Below are 24,444 nucleotides of genomic sequence, written 5' to 3'. Positions count from 1 at the left end.
GAATGGCAACACCAATCTCTTTTAAATCATATTTAAAAATACCTAAATGAATTACTTATATTTTCAGTGAAGGAACTGCACATGTATGGGACATATTTTGAACTGCTGTTAAAAATGTGCTACATTTTATAATAGCCATTTTGAAAGCAATGAGAAACAAAGGCTATCAGTGATGTAGTGATTATTAATACAAAGGGATGTTTGTATCCATCCAGTTTTTTACTCTACAAGAACACTTTACATCTGTACATTTGTGTTGGAATTGTAATGGAATTAGATGCGGGTTCATTTTCATGGCACCCATTCTGATATGAGCTGCATGAGCAAAGAGATTTTAGGATTATTATTTGGAGATGTTAATGGAGGCACTAAACCCAATCACCACTCAAGCAGGTCTAGGAAATTAACCAATAAAAACCCATAACGTACTGGTATGCTTAATAATCAAACATTGTTTTGAACTATTTGAGACAATTTCTGTAGCAACTACTTTTTGTTTTATTTATTTATTCCTCCATCATGAAGCATTTACATGTAATTAATGTTGTCACGAATAATTTAAGAACATCTTTTACAGTGGGGATTGACATTCCATAGCAGTACACATTATTTATTAATATATACATGGTCAAATAACAATTGCCTATATGTAAAAGAATACTTTGCAATAGCAGATACATCATACCCTGAATGAGGGTACAATTAGTTTTACCAATCATTTATTAATTTAGATTGTCTTTTGAACAGTTTTATAATTCTTCAAGTGTGTTGAAAGGCTTGTCATTTAGCTATTTTTGTGTTTTACTTTTAAAAACTTTTAGTGAGATATGAAATGTCTGGGAATATGATACACTACTGGCCTTAAAATTGCTACACCACAAAGATGACATGCTAAGGATGCGAAATTTAACCGACAGGAATAAGATGCTGTGATATGCAAATGATTAGCTTTTCAGAGCATTCACACACGGTTGGCGCCTGTGGTGACACCTACAACGTGTTGACATGAGGAAAGTTTCCAATCGATTTCTCATACACAAACAGCAGCTGACCAGCATTGCCTGGTGAAAATTTGTTGTGATGCCTCGTGTAAGGAGGAGAAATGTGTACCATCACATTTCCGACTTTGATAAAGGGCGGATTGTAGACTATCGCGATTGCGTTTCATCGTATTGCGACATTGCTGCTCGTGTTGGTCGAGATCCAATGACTGTCACCAGAATATGGAATTGGTGGGTTCAGGAGGGTAATACGGTACGCTGTGCTGGATCCCAATGACCTCGTATCACTAGCAGTCGAGATGACAGGCATTTTATCTGCATGGCTGTAACGGATCGTGCAGCCACGTCTCGATCCCTGAGTCAACAGATGGGGAAATTTGCAAGACAACAACCATCTGCACGAACAGTTTGATGATGTTTGCAGCAGCATGGACTGTCAGCTCGGAGACCGTGGCTGTGGTTACCCTTGACGCTGCATGACAGACAGGAGCGCCTGCGATGGTGTACTCAACGACGAACCTGGGTGCACGAATGGCAAAACGTCATTTTTTCGGATGAATTCAAGTTCTGTTTACAGCATCATGATGGTCGCATCCGTGTTTGGTGACATCGCTGTGAACACACATTGGAAGCATGTATTCGTCATCGCCATACTGGTGTATCACATGGCGTGATGGTATGGGGTGCCATTGGTTGCACGTCTCGGTCACCTATTGTTCGCATTGACGGCACTTTGAACAGTGGACATTACATTTCACATGTGTTACGTCCCGTGGCTTTACCCTTCATTCGATCCCTGCGAAACCCTACATTTCAGCAGGATAATGCACATTGCAGGTCCTGTACAGGCCTTTCTGGATACAGAAAATGTTCGACTGCTGCCCTGGCCAGCACATTCTCCAGATATCTCACCAATTGAAAACGTCTCGTCAATGGTGACCAAGCAACTGGTTCGTCACAATACGCCAGTCCCTACTCTTGATGAACTGTGGTATCGTGTTGAAGCCACATGGGCAGCTGTACCTGTACACGCCATCCAAGCTCTGTTTTACTCAATGCCCAGGTGTATCAAGGCCGTTATTTCGGCCAGAGATGGTTGTTGTGGGTATTGATTTATCAGGATCTATGCACCCAATTTGCGTGAAAATGTAATCACATGTCAGTTCTAGTATAATATATTTGTCCAATGAATACCCGTTTATCATCTGCAATTTTAATGGCCAGTAGTGTATATTGAAAAATTTACACCCAGAGATTAATAACCACAGTGTATTTTCTTAATTTTAGTTGTAGATACATCTATCTTGAATGCTTGATGAGTAATATGTTGGTGTACAGACTGTTCAGATACAAAAGTCAATGGCACTGTGCTATTGCACAACCGTTAAATCACAAGAAAGACTGCATCACACTGTTTAGTGTGGTACAATCATAATTTTATCAGTTGTTGGAGTAGTGGGATGTAATTTTATGGAGTAATGAGTCCTGGTGCATGAGCTGCCACTCAGCCAGACTGGGAGTAAGCTAACTTGGTAAAACCATTATTGCAATATTTATCTGAGTAGTATGGCTACAGCGAAATTCTGTGGATTTGGTTGGGTGGTCTGGACCTGTTTTACTTGGTTAGTGATTAGACTAGCAATTTTGGTTATTGGTAAGAGGGTTGTCTGTAAGTGTATATGAAAAATTCCGAGGCAGTTGCATATTTATTTCATCATGATAATTATTCAATCTGGGAAGCGAGGACAATGGTTCAAGGCTCAAAGAAAATCAAATGTATATTTTGCTGAACTGTTTTTTTTTAATTAATTAATTTCTCTTTTTGCATAGAGTTAACAAATATGATGACTTTTGCAAATGTCAGCATTGTTTTCCATCATTTTAGAATTTATTGTAAAATACAAACAAAACAGATAATTGATATAATTTAAGAAAACTGCCATACAAGCACACAGAGGAGAGTGTAAAGACACAAAAGTAGATATACTATTAAAATATGTCTTATTTCTAATAAAAACTGTAAGATCACATGTTTTCAACTGAAAATTCAGAAAATGAGTGTAAACATTTTTTGTCAGGAGTAATTTAAGCTTCGTTTCAAAGATATTTGCATCATGCACACATAAGTCTTTTGGAAATTTGCTAAACCAGATTTAAGCACTGATGTATGGATTGTGGTGTGTTATTTGTAGATTAGTACTTTGTCTATGGTAGTTGTTTTTATTTCTATTGTTGTGGTCATGTATGTCATTGCATTTTCTAGAATCTTTTTGATGACATACAAAAAATAAAATTACCGTATATAAATACAAGGACTATACTGTGAGGTACTTATGTTGCACAAAAACCTCTCTACAAGAATCATGATGGCCTAAACCATCCAGTATTTTAATTACCTTCTTCTGAAGCAACATTAATCTATTGATGTGTGTATCTGCAGCACAGCCCCATAGTTCAATTCCACAAATGAAATGAAATGTTATGTGCCTAGGGTCTCCCGTTGGGTAGACCAGTTGCCTGAGGCAAGGCTTTTGAGTTGATGCCAATTTGGTGACTTGTGTGTCAATGGGGATGATATGATGATGAAGACAACACAACAACCAGTCCCTGAGCAGAGAAAATCTCCGACCAATCTGGGAATCGACCCCAGCCCCCTTTGCACAAATTCAGCCGCACTGACCACTCAGCTATCGAAGCAGACTCAATACTACAATTTAGCAAAGGATATATTGTTCCATAGTAAACAGTTTTGACAGTACTGTTCGCAACTATTTTTGCCAGGTGACTGAGTAGAGATAATCCACTACTAATCTTCCAACATACAAAGTTAATCCAGTTTGACCATCACAAGTTTTCATCTCAGTGTAGGCCTAAGAATTTGTAGCTTTTATTACCCATTGCTTCAATTCCACATATATCATTTATAGAGTTATAGCTAGAGTTAACAATCTTAATTGATGATAATTGAGACTTGTTAACATTTACATTTAGATCTTGTTCATGAAGGTACTTAAATATATTTATTACTTCCTCTGTTTAGGAAGATGTTGTTTTACAGAGAGAGATGTGTCCTCTGCATAACTTATTATTTTGGAGTTTTGTGGCTGGGTGACATCATTGACATAGACTAAGAAGAGAAAGAGCTAAGAATTGACCACTGGGAGAGTCCTTGTTTCACTAGAAGACTTGGAGATTACAACTCGGTCATTAATTTGATAGGTTAGTGCTTTGTGCACTCCTTCCAGTTAGACAGGTAGTTGGTTATTAGTAGTATTGCTTAATCTCTTAAGCTGTAGGCCTGAAGTTTCACTATTAGTAGGCCATGTTTAACTGAATCAAATGCTGTAGTAAGATCAAGGAATGTCCCTGTTGCCAAATACCCCCCATCTAGTACACTATGTACAATATGTAAAAATACAGAGATTGTTGCGATGGTGTTGCGGTTTGTCCTGAAACCATGTTGTGTTTCAGTGAGTAGATTATTTTTGTGTAATGGGCCCTGAGTTGTTAAAGCAAAACGTATTTAAAGATTTTAATAAATTTGGGGGTTAATGGAATTGGCCTAAAGTTTTCAACCTATTTTTTTGCATTTTGTCTTATATACTGGTTTAATTAAGCACATTTTTAATGAATCTGGGTAGGTTTTCTCCCCAATACAGCAGTTAATGAGATAGGTAATAAATTTAACTAATTCTTTGTGGCACTCCTTATCTAAGGCACTAGATATCTCATTCCAGCCAGCTAAGTTCTTGGTCTCTAATGTGTTGATTATTCGACTTAATTGATGTTCACTTAAAGTTCTGAATTCAAAGTTTATACCTCGAGGTGAGGAAATTTATATCTGACTATTGTGGTCAACAGTTTGAGCTGGGATGCCACATGGAGTGAAGCAATATTTACTTAAAAAGTCACTGATTGTTCTTGGATCTTTTATTAATTTTCCCCCATGCAGCATGCTTATTTCTTCTGTATTAATGTTTGGTGGTACTTTCTGGTATTGATTAATTAGCTTTCAAGACGCTTTGCTCACATTGTTGGACTTAATGGTTGAATTACTATGAACCTTTTTCTTAAAATTTGAAAGCTCGGTCTCAAGCATTTTCATTGCTTTGCAATACTTTTCTATGAGAATGAAATCCTTTTTTAATTTATAAACTATGAAGAGATCATGAACATTCTGCTAGAGTTTTATCAGATTACAGGGTAGTTTCAGCTTTGGATTTTTTCTATGTATTACAGTCCGTTTAATGTCTTTAACTCGGCAACAATGATTACAATGTCTCAAAATTGTTTCTTGGAATTCATCCCATTTATTTTTTGATCATTTTACATTATCAACACTGTTCCATTATTCTAGGGCTAGTTTATGTTTGAGGTGGTTTGTATTATGATAATTCAGAATTTGTTTCTGATCAATAACATTTGTTGTATCTGCAGCATTTACACCCATGTACTCCTAAAACCATGATAAAACACTTTTGAAATGAGCTCCTTCCTTTTCTAAACATGGTGACAATTATTCACAATGATGCATAAAAAAAAAAGGAATTAAATTGCATCTTCAGTTTTCGAGGAAAAAAGGAAAGGAAACAAGATTAGTGTCTGAAACTTCCTGGCAGATTAAAACTGTGTGCCAGACTGATACTAGGACTAGGGACCTTTGCCTTCCTCGGGCAAGTGCTCTACCAACTGAGCTACCCAAGCATGACTAATGACCCATCCTCACAGCTTTAATTCTGCCAGTATGTCGTCTCCTACTTTCCAAACTGTGAGAACAGGTGATAAGTCGTGCTTGGATAGCTCAGTTGGTAGAGCACTTGCCCGCGGGAAGCAAAGGTCCCAAATTCGAGTCTCGGTCCGGCACACAGTTTTAATCTGCCAGGGAGTTTCATATGAACGCATACTCTGCTGCAGAGTGAAAATCTCATTCTGGAAGATTAGTGTCTAATGTGCCACTGACATTGACCCATTAGAGGTAGAGCACAAGCTCTGATTAAGGCAAGATGGTGAAGGAAATTGGCCACTGCCCTTTCATAGGAACTACCATGGCATTTGCCTTAAGTGATTTAGGGACATCACAGAAAATCTAAAACAAGAGGGCCAAATGGGAATTTAAACCACTGTCCTCCTGAGTGCAAGACCAATGTGTTAGTCACTATGCTACCTCACTTGGTAGTTTCTCAGAATCAGATATTAAATGTTGTAATAATAGGAAAAGGACACTGACATTTCTGAAACATTTAAAACACTAGGAATGGTTGTCTGAAGACTTTTGGTCTCATAGTGTACATTTACCAGTATTTTCACAAATTGTTCCCATTGATGGCAGGATTCTTCCTTGTTTAAGGACTTTTTCTCCATTCAGCCTGTGCTAGTTTTAAATGTTGGTGGTGGATTCCATTAGAAACAAGGGAAATATTGTCATTGGTAGATTTCAGTGTTGCTGACTGAGGAAATTTTGGGCTATGATATTGATTTTCTTTTTGAAAAAAGAACTGTTTTGCTCTTAGCTGCTGTGATATTCCAATAATAGTCTGAGTGCTCTATAGGCCAAGGAAATTAGAGTTCTGCCTTCCAAAAATTAGTAGAATTCTAGAAACTGTTTTACTCACTCAAGTAGGCCTATTACTTCTGTATTTTTTCCCCAGATACCTGTGAAACTGAATGCTAAATAATAATAATAATAATAATAATAATAATAATAATAATAATAATAATAATAATAAACCCCGTGGAGGCCCGGGAAAAGAATAGGCCTCCGGTATGTTCTGCCAGTCGTAAAAGGCGATGAAAAGAACAAACCACTAATAGGGCTAACCCCCCTTTTAGTGTGATTACTTGGTTCAGGACAGAACTAAAGAAGCCTCGGACAAGCGCCGTCATGGTCGGGGACGACGCTTGAACCCTATGCCCGCCCACAATGGTAACGACACTGCTAGCCAACTGGAAAATGATTTAAATCCAAATAGAGGTGTTTTGCAGGATATGCTTCCTGCAACCACCCTAGAAGGAAAACAAAGACAGAGGATGAGATGGTCAGATGAAGTTAATCGACACCTCATGTTCTGTTATTACCAAGCAACAAACCTAGGAACCAACACAACTGGATACAGATCACAAGTATACACAACATTTATTACCAGATACCCGGATTTAAAATTTTTAACAGAACAACGACTAGCTGATCAGATCCGTGTAATAATAAAAAATAACAGGATACCCCAGTCAGAATTAGAAAACATCAAACAACAAGTACAACAAATACTGGAACAAAATAATGTGCAATCAGAAGAAGAAGAAAATGCAGTAATGGACTCAAACATCCCAGAGCAAACAAACAAAGACCAACACGCATCAATTAAACAATCAGAGGAAAACGAAATCTTAAGACAGCCACCAGAACAAGCACAAATAGAACACGAAGAGACACACATGTTAGATATAGAAGAGAAATTTCAGCTGACATATATAGAATACAAAGACACAAATACAGACATCAGACCATTCTTGCATAGACCGCCAAATAACCCACAAGTCGAAACAACAATAAAAACTATCAACACAATCATACACAACGAAATAAATGAAAATACAACTATGGAAGAGTTACAACTACTGGTTTATATAGGAGCACTCACTACACTAAATATACACACTAGGCAGAGATCAGAACAAACCAATACACAGAAGAAACCCACAAAACCAGCATGGCAACACAGGCTACAGATCAGAATAGAAAAACTGAGAAAAGACATCGGACAGCTAACACAATTTATAAGAAATGAAATATCAGACAAAAAACGAAAAAGGTTAGGTAAAATCTCACAACAAGAAGCAATAGAGCAATTAGATGAAAAGAAGCAGAAATTACAAGCATTGGCCAAATGACTTAGAAGATACAAAAAAAGTGAAAATAGAAGGAAACAAAACCAAACATTCAACACAAACCAAAAGAGATTTTACCAAACAATAGATAACACACACATTAAAATAGACAATCCACCAAACATAACAGACATGGAACACTTCTGGAGCAACATATGGTCAAACCCGGTACAACATAACAGGCATGCACAGTGGATACAAGCAGAAACAGACACATACAAGATGATACCACAAATGCCTGAAGTGATAATTTTGCAACATGAAGTCACCCGAGCAATTAATTCTACACACAATTGGAAAGCCCCTGGAAATGATAAAATAGCAAATTACTGGCTAAAGAAGTTCACCTCAACACATTCACATCTAACTAAATTATTTAACAGTTACATTGCAGACCCATACACATTCCCTGATACACTTGCACATGGAATAACCTATCTGAAACCTAAAGATCAAGCAGACACAGCAAACCCAGCTAAATATCGCCCCATAACATGCCTACCAACAATCTACAAAATATTAACTTCAGTCATTACACAGAAATTAATGACACATACAACACAGAACAAAATTATAAATGAAGAACAAAAAGGCTGCTGCAAAGGAGCACGAGGATGTAAAGAGCAACTGATAATAGATACAGAGGTGACATATCAAGCTAAAACTAAACAAAGGTCGCTACACTACGCATACATTGATTACCAAAAAGCCTTTGATAGTGTACCCCACTCATGGTTACTACAGATATTGGAAATATACAAAGTAGATCCTAAATTGATACAGTTTCTAAACATAGTAATGAAAAACTGGAAAACCACACTTAATATTCAAACAAATTCAGATAACATCACATCACAGCCAATACAGATTAAGCGTGGAATATACCAAGGAGACTCATTAAGTCCTTTCTGGTTCTGTCTTGCTCTGAACCCACTATCCAACATGCTAAATAATACAAATTATGGATATAATATTACTGGAACATACCCACACAAAATCACACATTTGCTATACATGGATGATCTAAAACTACTGGCAGCAACCAATCAACAACTCAACCAATTACTAAAGATAACAGAAGTATTCAGCAATGATATAAATATGGCTTTTGGAACAGACAAATGTAAGAAAAATAGCATAGTCAAGGGAAAACACACTAAACAAGAAAATTACATATTGAATAACCACAGTGACTCCATAGAAGCGATGGAGAAAACAGATGCCTATAAATATTTAGGATACAGACAAAAAATAGGAATAGATAATACAAATATTAAAGAAGAACTAAAAGAAAAATATAGACAAAGGCTAACAAAAATACTGAAAACAGAATTGACAGCAAGAAACAAGACAAAAGCTATAAATACTTATGCTATACCTATATTGACCTACTCATTTGGAGTAGTGAAATGGAGTAACACAGACCTAGAAGCACTCAATACACTTACGTGATCACAATGCCACAAATATAGAATACATCACATACATTCAGCAACAGAAAGATTCACATTAAGCAGAAAGGATGGAGGAAGGGGATTCATCGACATAAAAAACCTACATTATGGACAGGTAGACAATTTAAGAAAATTCTTTCTAGAACGAGCAGAAACTAGCAAAATACACAAAGCAATCACTCATATAAATACATCGGCTACACCACTGCAATTTCATAACCACCGTTACAACCCTTTAGATCACGTAACATCAACAGATACGAAGAAAGTAAATTGGAAAAAGAAAACACTACATGGCAAGCACCCGTATCATCTAACACAGCCACACATCGATCAAGATGCATCCAACACATGGCTAAGAAAAGGCAATATATACAGTGAGACGGAAGGATTCATGATTGCAATACAGGATCAAACAATAAACACCAGATATTACAGCAAGCATATTATTAAAGATCCCAATACCACAACAGATAAATGCAGACTTTGCAAACAACAAATAGAAACAGTAGATCACATCACAAGTGGATGTACAATACTAGCAAATACAGAATACCCCAGAAGACATGACAATGTAGCAAAAATAATACATCAACAGCTTGCCTTACAACATAAACTTATAAAACAACACGTTCCCACATACAAGTATGCACCACAAAATGTACTGGAGAATGATGAATACAAATTATACTGGAACAGAACCATTACAACAGATAAAACACCACCACATAACAAACCTGACATCATACTCACCAATAAAAAGAAGAAATTAACACAACTAATCGAAATATCCATACCCAATACAACAAATATACAAAAGAAAACAGGAGAAAAAATTGAAAAATACATCCAACTGGCTGAGGAAGTCAAGGACATGTGGCATCAGAATAAAGTTGACATCATACCAATCATACTATCAACTACAGGAGTCATACCACACAATATCCACCATTACATCAATACAATACAGCTACATCCAAACTTGTATATACAATTACAGAAATCCGTAATTATTGATACATGTTCAATTACCCGAAAGTTCCTAAATGCAATATAACATATACCGTACAGTTAAAAGGAAGTGACGCTTGATCAAAGTCCGCGTCACGTCCCATTTTTAACCAGACTTAACGTCTGAGAAAGTAAAGAAATAATAATAATAATATATAATATAAATATAGACAAAGACTAACAAAAATACTGAAAACAGAACTGACAGCAAGAAACAAGACAAAAGCTATAAATACTTATGCTATACCAATACTGACCTATTCATTTGGAGTAGTGAAATGGAGTAACACAGACCTAGAAGCACTCAATACACTTACGTGATCACAATGCCACAAATATAGAATACATCACATACATTCAGCAACAGAAAGATTCACATTAAGCAGAAAGGAAGGAGGAAGGGGATTTATTGACATAAAAAACCTACATTATGGACAGGTAGACAATTTAAGAAAATTCTTTATAGAACTAGCAGAAACTAGCAAAATACACAAAGCAATCACTCATATAAATACATCGGCTACACCATTGCAATTTCATAACCACTTCTACAACCCTTTAGATCACATAACATCAACAGATACAAAGAAAGTAAATTGGAAAAAGAAAACACTACATGGCAAGCACCCGCATCATCTAACACAGCCACACATCGATCAAGACACATCCAACATATGGCTAAGAAAAGGCAATATATACAGTGAGATGGAAGGATTCATGATTGCAATACAGGATCAAACAATAAACACCAGCAAGCATATTATTAAAGATCCCAATACCACAACAGGTAAATGCAGACTTTGCAAACAACAAACAGAAACAGTAGATCACATCACAAGCGGATGTACAATACTAGCAAATACAGAATACACCAGAAGACATGACAATGTAGCAAAAATAATACAACAACTTGCCATACAACATAAACTAAAAACAACACATTCCCACATGCAAGTATGCACCACAAAATGTACTGGAGAATGATGAATACAAATTATAGTGGAACAGAATCATTATAACAGATAAAACACCACCACATAACAAACCTGACATCATACTCACCAATAAAAAGAAGAAATTAACACAATTAATCGAAATATCCATACCCAATACAACAAATATACAGAAGAAAACGGGAGAAAAAAAATTGAAAAATACATCCAACTGGCTGAGGAAGTCAAGGACATGTGGCATCAGGACAAAGTTGACATTATACCAATTATACTATCAACTACAGGAGTCATACCACGCAATATCTACCAGTACATCAACGCAATACAGCTACATCCAAACGTATATATACAACTTCAGAAACCTGTAATTATTGATACATGTTCAATTACCTGAAAGTTCCTAAATGCAGTGTAACATATAATGTACAGTTAAAAGGAAGTCACGCTTGATCAAGGTCCGCTTCACTTTCCATTTTTAACCAGACATAACGTCTAAGAAAGGAAAGAAATAATAATAATAAAAAGAGTACTAGAAATGTGGGGCATTAAATTCTGCTCAACTGAGTAAAAAAACTTTGCTATTTGCCTATTTGCAAACAGTTTTCTGTAGAAAAGTTATGTTATAAAACATTAATTTTTTACACTTTTTGAAAAACACTTGTTTCATTGCTATAAGGCATGCAGCATCTGAGACTTGAGCAATTTGACCAAAAATTTATCGAAGAAAAGTTGTAGAACATCAAACTGTGTCATCAGAAAATCAAAGAAAGTGACAAGAAACCTAGATGGTAAGTAAATATTACAATTATTTCAACTATATGTAAATCATATGGTTAATGACCAACATCTACTTTCTACTTTCCATTCAGTGAAGTTTTCAGTTTTCACTTTTTTATTTCTGTTACTGGTATCTAATCCCTAATCAAAACATTATTAAGATAACAGTTCTGAAAACTATGAAATTAGCAAACAATAATATCCAAAGAGCAAAAAATTTTGTACACGGGCATTAGGGCAATGAAATACAACAGGTTTATTATTATTTTATTAGGAATAAAGGAACTAAATTCAATTGACAATAAATTGAGTTACACATGATTGTATAAAACTGTGTTACGTAATACAGTAAAACAAAAATTGTGAAGCCTGCCAGCCCCATTGCAGTGGATCCAGTAGGCCATTTTTCCAAGTTTGCACCTGCAAATATGTCCTCAGGCAATTTTGTTGAGAAGCCGCTTCTGTAGGAGGCAAAGAGGTGAGATTGAATGAAGTCACTGATGCGTATTTTTCAAAGAATTGATAGTGAAACCCAATTAATTGCTTTCTTTCACCTTTACAGTTCTGGGATGCCATGAACTTCTCTCGAACCTCACCAATCTCATCAGTAATAGCATTTGAGTTGCTGAATATCTCTGCTGCTTTCTGTAGGTTGTTTTTGTCTCCTGTGCCTTGGGGAATTTCAATTTTCCTTTGCTACAAAATGTATAAGTTGTGTCACAGCCACTGAAGGCATGTAAGAACAGAATGTTGTCTTTCAGTACTTGAGACAACTTAAAATTTAGGGGCTGTAGACTATGTTACATTGTCTGTTTTTGCCTAGTTCAGCAAAAAGATATTGGGGGACAATGGAACTGAAGCAGTCAGAATCACATAAAGGTTTGTGCCCTCCCCAATGACAACAATACAGTCAGAGAGCTGAGCAACATCAAGAGCAGTAGCCGCAATTGGCGTATCAGCACCCTCAAGTTGTGCACTCAGTAAAGAACAGCGGTGTTGATTATTTTGTTTGTTTGACAGAAACAAATTTTTTGCCAGAGATACTGAAGTTGTTTCATTGAATGTTATAGTTGGTGCAGTTCCTTTGGTGACTCTGCACAGCTGCTCAGCTAATGTGTGCTCCTGTTAGTTGTAACATCAGGGTATACTTCAAACACAAATGTGACCTTTCTGCAATATGAGCACTTAATGTAATCTACACAGTTTGTAATTATGTGAGAAAATACTTATTTTGCCTCCCATGACACTCCATGCAATAGAAATCCTACAGTGAACTCCATTTTTTCAAAATCAGTTGGGTCACTTAAGGCATTAAACAACTTGTAAAACACAGCTTTTTACGTTTTCTACATACCAACATTGTCAAACATAGGCCAGCTGGTACTCAAAAACGTGCTGAAGCTCTTTAAGATTTGTAGAACACTATGGCATGAAAAATTGTTTCAGCATTGACAGGACTGACCTTGTCATGCATTGTGATTTTAGATATCATACTTTTTAGAGGTGGAACTCAATTTATTGTCGCTGTCAGAGTTGCCACAAATACTCTATGAAATGCTTAAATTACTGACTTCATCAGCTTTGTGGCAAATGATCTTTTCATAACCTAAAACCCCAATGCTAATGGACACGCCAATGCCACAGGGAAATGTGTTGGGACCCTTGCTGTTCATGTTGTATATTAATGACCTTGCGGACAATGTTAATAATAAAATCAGGCTTTTTGCAGATTTTGCAGCTATCTATAATGAAGTACTATCTGAAAGTAGCTGCATAAATATTCAGTCAATTTTTGATAAGATTTCAACATGGTGCAGAGGTTGGCAACTTGCCCTAAACATTCATAAATGTAAAATTTTGCACTTATGAAACGAAAAAATGTATTATCCTATGACTATAATAGCCATGAGTCACTGTTGGAATCTGTCAGCTCATACAAATACCTGGGTGTAGCACTTTGTATTATGTGAAATGGAATGATCACAAAGGTACAGTCATGGATAAAGCAGGTGGTAGACTTTGGTTTATTGGTGGAACACAAGGGAAGTGCAATCAGCCTACAAAGGAGATTGCATACATACCAGATAGGACTAACAGGGGATACTGGACGTATATAGAGAAGGGCACAACAAATAATCACAGGTTTGTTTAATCAGTGGGAGAGTGTCACAGAAATACTGAAGGAACTGAACTGGAAGACTCTTGAAGATAGATGTAAACTATCCTGGGAAAGTCTATTAACAAAGTTTCAAGAACTGACTTTAAATAATGACTGTAAACATCTTTGGCAAAGAAATCAGAGAGAACTAACAATTTATTAAGAAATGTATGTGGAAGAAGGTGCAGTATTTTTGTGATATAAATTTTAAGATTGTAAAAAAAAGAAACTGAAAACAGGAACACAAGATCAAAGTACCCAATACTTAGATTTTCTGTTTCTGCTTTTGAAAATAATATCTCATGATACTTGGCTCAGTTGGGCTATTACAGTGCAAAGGAAATATAGTAACTCATGTTAACATACCTTAATTAGTAGCATAAAGATGAAATATTAAAATATTTTAATATATATGACTAATTTAACCCGTTACTAATGTAAGAATGCTTCCTAAACTTGAGGATGGTTTGTGGGGCACTCAACTGCATGGTTAGCAGTGCTCATCATAGTCCCAATATTTTCACTGTCCAGTCTTGCCACTTTCATGAATGATGATGAAATGATGAGGACAACACAAACATCCAGTCCCTGGGCTGAGAAAATTCTTGACTCGGCCGGGAATTGAATCTGGGACACTGCGATCCAGAGGCAGCAACGCTAGCCACTAGACCACGAGCTGTGGACTCGTAAACTTGCACTGCTAAATCAATTGTACACACTGTTGATAGTATGAAAGAAGTTAATTGGAGGCTGAAGATTTACTGAAAGGTGATTGTTCAATCAGAACATTTTTTTCTTTAAAGGAAATCTTTGCCGCTGCACTGGATATCGTCCAATTATTGAAGGTTTCCGCTCATTCACTGAAAGCTGGGAGCAGGGACATATCAATGGAATAAGCAATGGACTGACAAATGGTGTCTCAAATGGAACTTGCAGCATGGGAGATAAATGTTGTAAGTTCAAGGGTATGGAAAATGGAGTTAACGGTTGCAGTACAGAAGATGAGGAGGTACTGTTCTCAAAAAGTGAGTTCGTGCCATATGATCCATCACAGGAACCCATTTTTCCTCCTGAACTGAAGGTGATTAGTTTGTTATGTTTTAAATGAATTTAATTTAGAGACATATCTGGAAATTTGTTTAGTTTATACTGTTGTACATTTAAAAAATTGTGTGAATTATTCTTGCAAACACAAATTATTCTTGCTGCTCATGCTTTTATTTATGTGTCAAAAAGCTGAGAAGTGAGCTCAGCCTGGATTATCATTGTAGCTCCCCACATATTTATTCCTCATGAATTAAAAACTCCAAACTGAGTTGCACCAAAACATTCATTAAGACAAACAATGCTGAGCCTCTCAAGCATTAATGAAATATGTCTATAGCTTGAGGTCCAAGCAGGTGCAGACATCTGCAGTAATTGTTACCTTGTGTATAAAAGCGTGTGCTATCGCAGGTATTCATGGGTTATTTGCAAATATCTGCAACAATAATTCCTTTGTAGTTAAAAATTAAAGGACACTATCAACTTTATTATGAGACTTCATCAAATTATGTCACCTGTGATCAGTGAACAAGATTGCGTGACTGTGCATCACACATCTGTTGTAATGTTAACTGAAATCTTGAAGTCTTGTTTCATCCATACCATCTGGCTATGTCCACTTAAGCTGCACCCAAGGGACCAGCACCTAGTGAATATGCATTGCCAGGACCTTATCTTTCATGCAGTCTGTGAAGCATGTTCAGGAAAACAGCCCTGGCCACTTGCTATCTGAGAGGTGTGAGTTGCCGAGATTCTGCTGTCTTTATTTAATGCTCTTTAATGACTGAGTGACCACATAATGAATGCATTGGAGTAAACTTTAGTGATAGTACTTTAAGAGAAACATGAAAGTTCCAGAACAAATTTGAAAGTAGCTTCAATTAAAAACTCATCAGTCTTGCCAGCAAAGATATTTTGCCTTTCAAAGTTGTGTGTGGAAATGGATTTCTCAAGATGGCACAGTTTCTTATTGTTTTGAGTGAAAGCATGGTGCAAGTGAATGGCAAGGAATTGCTTTTTCATCCAACTACCAGATCCTGAGAAATTGAAAGGAAAGTGCTGATTGTCTGCCTGCAGCTGTTTCTAGAGAGTTGAGGAATGTTTCCAGATATGAAGGTGAGCCACTAATAGTAAGTCTAGGGAATTACTTATATTGTTAAATAAACTCCATGGAAGTGACTGCACATTATATTATCAATGAAGAGGGATCGAGTGTTCTGTACCACAGATTTTGAGAGTGAGATTAGGGGGGGGGGAAACTGTACAAAATACTAAACATGAACTGATAAAGTGTGCATCCTCAATATTGTGCTAGAGCGCATGACTTGAGGAGATATAAATGATAAGAAAAGTGATGTACAGCAGTTAATAAATTCTTGTTGAGCTGTCACAACTTTTTTAAAAAGATCTGGCCTTAAGAACAGCCTGCAGAAATCATTGAAAGGATATCTGGACAGACAATGGGGTGGAAAACTAGACTTTTTTGAGCCAGGTAAATAGCAGTGGTTCAACGTTCTAGCAATTTGACCTGAGACAAATAAAGGCAATTTAATTGACTTTGTTGACAAAAGAAGTTGGAAAAATCTAATAATCTTTCTTACACCATTTAAAAATGCTTCTCTCAAGACATTTTTAGTATGTTTATTATTTGCAACAAGAACATTTAACTTCAGAAACAGATTTCTGAAATATTATGTAACTAAATAATGATGAACTATTAAGTGCCTACTTCAATTTGTAACATGCAATACAGTAACATTATTCTAGAACAGACTGTTCCAGATCATGGACCATTGATGTTGTGAACAATCAAATGGGCAGGCACACTGGGGAGCATTGTTGCTTACTATAAACAAATGGGCCAGTGCAGTGGAGCCTTGTGATCTGTCCACCACGCCTTACATGATTGCCAATCTGATATTCATAGCAACCACACCTGATCATCTCCAAGCTGCTGCAGTGAGTGCTCTGGAGAAATATTGCTCTATGATACTCACTGTGCCGTATATGGCCCTACCATCAATGAGGAACAGTGCCATCTCGAGAAACCCATTCCCATACACAACTTTGCAAGATAAAACGAGTTTACTGACAAGTCTGATGAGACTTTTGTCATGAATACCTTCAAATTTCTGTGGATGCAGTTATGGAACTTGTGGTTGCTGATAAGGGTCTTGCACACACGGTGCAGGTAGCATTTTTCACATCAACACAGACATCTGTCTTTATCACTGTCTTGTTCAGAGGCAGTTTTCAATTTTGTAATTCCATTTAATATACAAAATATCAAAATGTAGTCGGAAAGTTATTACAAAATGTAGATAATTTAGGAGTAAAGGAGACCACTCAGAAGAGGCTCAGGCTTGTCTGAGTTTGTGTGTGTTTTTGTGTATCTGTACTCAAGAAACGATTTAGTCCAAAAGCTAGCAAGTTTTCTTTCTCTTTTGTGTGGGCCTTTCTATGACTCAATACTTGTGCTAGTCAGTGAGTGGTCTCCTTTATTCCTAAATTATTTACAAATATCGAAATGTTGTTGACAGCACTGCAAATGAGATTCAGTTTGGTCCTAAAATAGTTATGACTTGCCATTTCAGGTAAATACAGAACTACAGAAGCAGAATATTGTGTTCAGGGGGGAAAGAACAACATGGTATCGGCCAACTGCTCTTCAGACACTATTGGAGCTGAAAGCTAAATTCCCAACAGCAAGGATTATTGTTGGAAATACAGAAGTTGGTGAGTAATGGCTTACTGTTACATCTATAAATAACAAAGCTCTTACAGTATGAGTGCAATGGTGGATGCAATGGTCAATATTTACCTCTTTCACATAGACTAGACTGCTCATGGTAAGCTGTTAGTGACATGTAAAATCCAAGAATGTGATTATTATTGCCCCTTTTCTTCTTTTCGGTTCACAGGTGTTGAAGTGAAGTTTAAAAACTGCTCTTATCCTGTTCTTATTCAACCTATACAAATCAGTGAGCTCACAGCCATTAGAGAAGAAGTAGAAGGTCTTCGGTTGGGAGCCTCTGTTACACTGAATGAGATGGAAGAAGCCCTCAGGAACCAGATAAAAACCAAGCCAGGTTAGACAACAATAACTTTTACACTTGCATGTGTTGATTGCTTTTATTAGTTGGGTATACAGTTATAGCCATGTTTGTACTGATAATGTGAAGCAAACAAAAATTAGAGGTGCTGTTACATAGAGTGCAACAAAAATGGACTACACATGGCAGGAAAAATTATTGGGGCATTTCATAATATGTTCAAGTAGCTGTTTCTGGAACTGGTCAGTTAGCCATTCTGTTTAGTTCAATTTGTTGCATACTTTGTGGATCAAATTTGCAAAAACTCTCTATGATTTGGAACAAATTAATAGGGGCCTTGTTCAATATTATTGACTTCAGCTGCTTATCAACACTACTAAGACTAATACCTATTTTACTCATCTTTTCAGCAGTTTGAGAATTAAACTAGGTCAGTACTTCTGTATTCCTTTGTAAAGTAACATCTGAAAATGGAGTTCAGAATTTATGCATTTGCTTTGCTATCCTCAAGTTCAGTTCTGATGTCATGTGTGAGTGTCTTGACACTAGCTAGGTAAAAAGTAATGAGAGATCTGAAACATAATGACCTCATACATGTCAGTCAGGTTGGATTCCAAAAAAATCAGTTATGTGAAACCCAACTTGAGCTTTACTAGCATGATATCCCAAAAGCTGTGGATCAATAAAACAGTTAGATGTAATATTTTTTTGACTTCTGACAGGCATTTGACTTGACACAGTACCAAAATTAATTAACTTATCGGGTATCAAACAGAATTTAAGAATGGATTCCAGATATCTTGACAGGGAGGACTTTTTCATATTGCATATTAATATTAACAATTTTATTAAAAATAATTTTAAGAATGTAATTTTTCAGGGTTTCCCAGCAATGCATTGTCATGTTAAACAATCAGGTTTGTGCTGGTTATATACATCTTTCTTGCACAATATTTCAACTGTGTAACTCGCAGTCTTCTTCAGGTGCTGTCTGATACTGATTCCAGTGTGGAACGAGTCCGGCATTTATGCGTATGTTGTGCTAGGCACTTTGTCTGCGGTCTGCAGAACATCAGGTGCTCTATCCAGGGTATGTGCCTACCGATAGCAGCAACTGTAATGTTTTCTGCTAGCCACAGCTGTTCCTAACACTGTGCACATACTTTGTGGTTATTATCCATTGTCATTCTTGCTGTGTGAAGCTCTGAATGACATCCAAGTCATGCTAGAAATTTTATCTTCCAATTGTCGTCATTTATCTCCTGTGATCTAGAATGTTCTGTTTCTGTGGCATGGAATGTCATGCATTTTGACCAATGCCTGTGCCCATCGGGAGCAGCTTCAGTGTTATTTTCAGGCCACTGGTGTTCAAATTACTGCTTGAGACTCGGTAGAATATCCTCAGGTATTGGCTGTGCTGTCTGAGATACCATTCCATGTGCATCCTTTGTTACATGTACTGTGCTGTTTTCTCTAATTCCGTCTTCATACTTGTGTCCCCTGGGCTCTTAATTTTGCCTCTTTTGTGTCTTCAGAAGATTGTGTGCCAGTTTCCAGGCAGAACTCACATGGAAACAGGTGTCAATGGTTAATGAGATTCTCTGTGATCTTAATCTCAAAAGATTCTTTAATGACAATCTCCCAGTAACTCAATGTTTGTGTTAGAATCTTGGTATAATTAAAGTTCATAGAATGACTAAATGGTGCTCAGCGATCACTGCCTTTGTTGCCTGTCTCAGTCTGGTGTGCTTTTGGTGTTCTTTGCACCAGATATCAACGGTCCTAGTTGTCTAGCTGATGTACTCCATACTACATTCACATGGTGTATGGTAAATGCCCAGTTTCTGTAGACCCAGGTCATCCTTCACACTCCTATCAGAGCCTTAATCTTGGTGGGTGGGTGGAATGTACTCTTCATGGTATGTGTGAGGAGGATTCCGCTGATTTTGGTAGCAGAATTCTCCTTAAATGTAACATCAAGAGCATGTTCCATCCACCTACCAAGGTACGACTGTGCTAGGTAATGTGAAGGATGACCTGGGTGTACAGAAACTGCATGTTTACAACATACCATGCAAATGAAGTATGGAATATATCAGTTGGATGTTGAATAAAATGCAAACAATGCCAAAGGCCACCAGAATGACACAGCCAACCAAGTCAGTGATTGCCAAGCATTGCTTAGAACTTAGTCATTCTATGAGCTATAATATTGCCAAGATTCTAACACAAACACTGAGATACTGGGACAATATCATCAAAGTATCTGTTGAGATTAAGGTCATGGAGAATCTCATTAACTGCGACACCAGTTTCCAGCTGAGCTCTGCCTGGCACTCGGCACTCGATCTTCTGAAGATGCAACGGAAGCAACATCAAGTCCCCAGGGGACACCACAGGTATGAAGATGGAGTTAGGGGAAACAGATCAATACATGTAACAAAGGACGCACATGAAATGGCACCTCAGACAAGAGACCCAATACCTGAGGATGTTCTACCGTGTGTTGAGTGGCAATTTGAACACCAGTGGTCAGAAAATAATGCTGCAACCACTCCTGATGGGCAAGGACCTCAGACAGAATGCATGATATGGCATGCCATGGTAACAGAACATCTTAGATCACAGGAGGGCTTAAATGACGACAGTTGAAAGATAAAATTTCTAGCACGACTTGGACGTTATTCAGAACTTCATACAGCAAGACTGACAATGGATAATAACCACAAAGTACATTCAGAGCATTTGGAACAGCCACAGCTTGACGAAAGCACTACAGTCACATCATTGGTTGACGCGTACCACGAACAGAGTGGCTGATGCAATGCGATGTGACGCAGACTCCAGACAAAGTGCCTGGCGCAACATATGCATAAATTCTGGACTCGTCTCACACTGGAATCAGTATCAGACAACATGTGAAGGAGCCTGTGAGTCACACAGTTGAAATATTGTGCAAGAAAAATATGAATAACTGGCAGAATCATGATTGTTTAACAAGACAAATTTAAGTATGTGAGGAAAATGGGAGAAATCACTGAAGAATGGAATACCATCGAAAATACAGTTGTTGGAAGGATTAGAGATAGAATTTGGAAAAGCAAAAATAATACAAAATATGAAAGAGTGGATAACAAGAAGTATGTCAGATGAAATGGATGAACACAGGTAATGGAAAACAACAATTCAGAAGAAGGCAGTAGACAGTACAGAAAACTGAATAATGTACTAAAAGAGAAGATTGAATGAGTAAACAATGTGAGGATATAGAAGAATTGGAAAAGAAAGAAAATTAGCATGCACAAATGGTGAAATCTTTAACAAGAAAAAAAGTGAGGAAAATATGCAAACAAGAAATGTTAAATAAACATGAGAAGAAGACAGTATGCTTAGAAGAGGACAAGAGAGTTTGGATGGGTTATACGGAACAGTTGGTGCACAGGCCAATAACACTAGACCATTTTTGGAAGATGAAGGGGAATGCAATGAAGAAGACTGATGTCCTAAGATACTGAAATGGGAATTGGAGAAGCCAATTCAGAAGCTCAAGGAAAAAGAAGCATTGGGCTATGACATTGAAAGTCTTAGGTCCAAATTCAGTAGCCAGCTTGACTGAGGTTGTAAGCAGGATTTATGACCTAGGAATTTGGCCTCAAGATCTACTTAAGAACATTCTACTACCTTTACCTAAAAGGTGCAGTGCAAAAGAGTGCAAAGGCTATTACTTAATTTGTTTTATCAGTCATGTTACAAAGGCTGTAATGGGAATCATACTAAGGATAACTGAGAACTAAAACTGAGAAAAAATATGGGGAAAGGCCAGTTTGAGTTCAGAAAGTGCCATGGAACAAGAGATGGTACAGATTCTCTGAGGATAATTGCAGAAAGAATGGTTCAAATGGCTCTGAGCACTATGGGACTCAACTGCCTTGGTCATTAGTCCCCTAGAACTTAGAACTAGTTAAACCTAACTAACCTAAGGACATCACACACATCCATGCCCGAGGCAGGATTCGAACCTGCGACCGTAGCGGTCTGGCGGTTCCGGACTGCAGCGCCCAGAACCGCACGGCCACTTCGGCCGGCTGCAGAAAGAATGTTAGAAATAAATGAGGAGGTGTTTTATTGACTGGGAGAAGGCATTTGATTTAGTAATGCAGAGTATGCTGCTGAAAATTGTAAAAGATGTTGATTTTGGCTGAAAAGTTACAAAGTTGATAAAGGAGATGTACACAAAGCTAAAAGTGATGGTTAGAGCAGGAAATGAGGAGATGGAAGAGGTGAACATTGGAAAGGATGTGTCTCGAGGATGCTCACTGTCACCAAATATATTCAACATATATGAAGAACAATTGATAGATAAGGTCATAGAGGACAAAAGAGGCATTGTAATTGGAGGAGAAAGACTAAAGGCTATAGATCAAGCAGTGCTGGTGGAATTGGAAGAGGAGCTACAACAGATGTTTAAGAGTGTTTCAAGAAGAGGCAAGGATTATGGACTGAAGATCGATATAGGAAAGACAAACGTGATGAGAATAAGCAAAAAGGAAGCTCCAGTTAACATATTCTTTTGTGGAAAGACGATAGAATAAGTAAAACACTTTTTGTACCTGGGAAGTTTAATGACACAGAATGGAAGCTTGCAGAAGAAACAACGAGGAGGATATCTATGGGAAAGTGAGCATTTGAAAAGAGGAAGTAGTTACTAACATCTATAAGAATTCAAATGGAGCTGAGGAAAAGATCTGCTAAATGTTTTGTCTGGAGTGTGTGTCTTAATGGCTGTACGACAAAGTGCCAGACTACAAATTCAAAGGTCTCAGGTTTGAACTCTGGTCAGTCCTGGGATTTTTATCAGTTGCTTATCACTTCTTTCACCTCTTGCAATGTTTGTTGATGTGAAAAATGCTAAGTCACACTGAGGTTCAGAATCTATGTTAAACTTTTGGTTCCCTATAACTGACTGGGTAAGTCAGATCTTAGAGGACAGAGGAAGGCAATGGCATACCATGTCCAACAGGACCATGCCTAGCAGAGCACTGCAGTTGGGTTGGGTTGTTTGGGGAAGGAGACCAGACAGTGAGGTCATCAGTTTCATCGGATTAAGGAAGGATGGGGAAGGAAGTCGGCCGTGCCCTTTCAGAGGAACCATCCTGGCATTTGCCTGGAGTGATGTAGGGAAATCATCGAAAACCTAAATCAGGATGGCTGGACGTGGGATTGAACCGTCGTCCTCCCAAATGTGAGTCCAGTGTCTAAAGCACTGCAGTGTTCAAAACAATCTTCAGATTAATGATTGCTTACTACTATTATGTCTGGAGTGTAGTGTTGTACAACAGTGAATAGTGGATTGTCAAAAAGAAAGAAGAATGATAATAAAAAAGTTTTGAAATGTGGGTATGAAGAAGAATGCTTAATGTGAAGTGGACTGACAGAATGGAGAAGTTATGAAGGAAATAGGAAAAGAAAGAAGATTATTGGAACTGAACAGAAGTAGGGAAAAGTCTTGGCTGGGAGATACTGTATTCTGTGATGTGTCTATCACTGGCAGGCACAAGTAAACAGCCCAGGTATAGGGAACAAACAAAAGTTTATTGAACACAATTTTCACAAAAATATTCTTCACAATGAAACAAAACAAAGGATGATTCTTCAATAAGTGAAACAAAATGGATGCTAATCCCCCTTCATGAAGTGAAACAAAATAAATGATGGTTTATAATTAATGGAGCCAATTAGACTTCCAGAATCACAAAGTAAATCAATAAGTTCCACAGTACATGAAAGAGATACACACACTTCAATGAACACAATGTTTAAGTATTAAGTATTAAGATCTTTACATTAAAAACAATGAATTAAGTTTCTGTGGTCATACCTCTTTAATGAGCAGACTTGAAGTCCAAATAACTCTAAGTTTAAAAGGAAAAAATGAATTTCTGATGTCAGGTTTAAAGCCAAAGTGCAAATCCAAGCTCCAGTCAAGAAGAATAAACACTTAACAACGCTAAAGGGGTACTCTGCTGAAGAAGTATTGAGAGTCAACTGTAATGAGATATCCAAGGCTGACAAGGATAGAAATCTCCAGTCTGACACTATCTCATTGAT

The 24,444-nt window shown here is 37.2% G+C and overlaps 1 protein-coding gene across 1 annotated transcript in view; it reads left to right on the top strand.

The window, feature by feature from the left end:
• LOC126416092 (xanthine dehydrogenase) overlaps window positions 1-24,444 on the top strand; it is a 251,217-nt gene that overhangs the window by 126,794 nt on the left and 99,979 nt on the right. The window contains exons 5-7 of the mRNA XM_050083585.1: window positions 15,043-15,320; window positions 17,878-18,019; window positions 18,205-18,372. Of these exons, the coding sequence (XP_049939542.1) occupies window positions 15,043-15,320; window positions 17,878-18,019; window positions 18,205-18,372 (588 nt within the window). The remainder of the gene's footprint in view (window positions 1-15,042; window positions 15,321-17,877; window positions 18,020-18,204; window positions 18,373-24,444) is intronic.

The sequence above is a fragment of the Schistocerca serialis genome, chromosome 8 (assembly GCF_023864345.2).
Source record: "Schistocerca serialis cubense isolate TAMUIC-IGC-003099 chromosome 8, iqSchSeri2.2, whole genome shotgun sequence".
Taxonomy (NCBI): Eukaryota; Metazoa; Arthropoda; class Insecta; order Orthoptera; family Acrididae; genus Schistocerca; species Schistocerca serialis.
The sequence above is the reverse complement of the archived record's forward strand: the minus strand, read 5'-3'. Positions and strand labels throughout refer to the sequence as shown.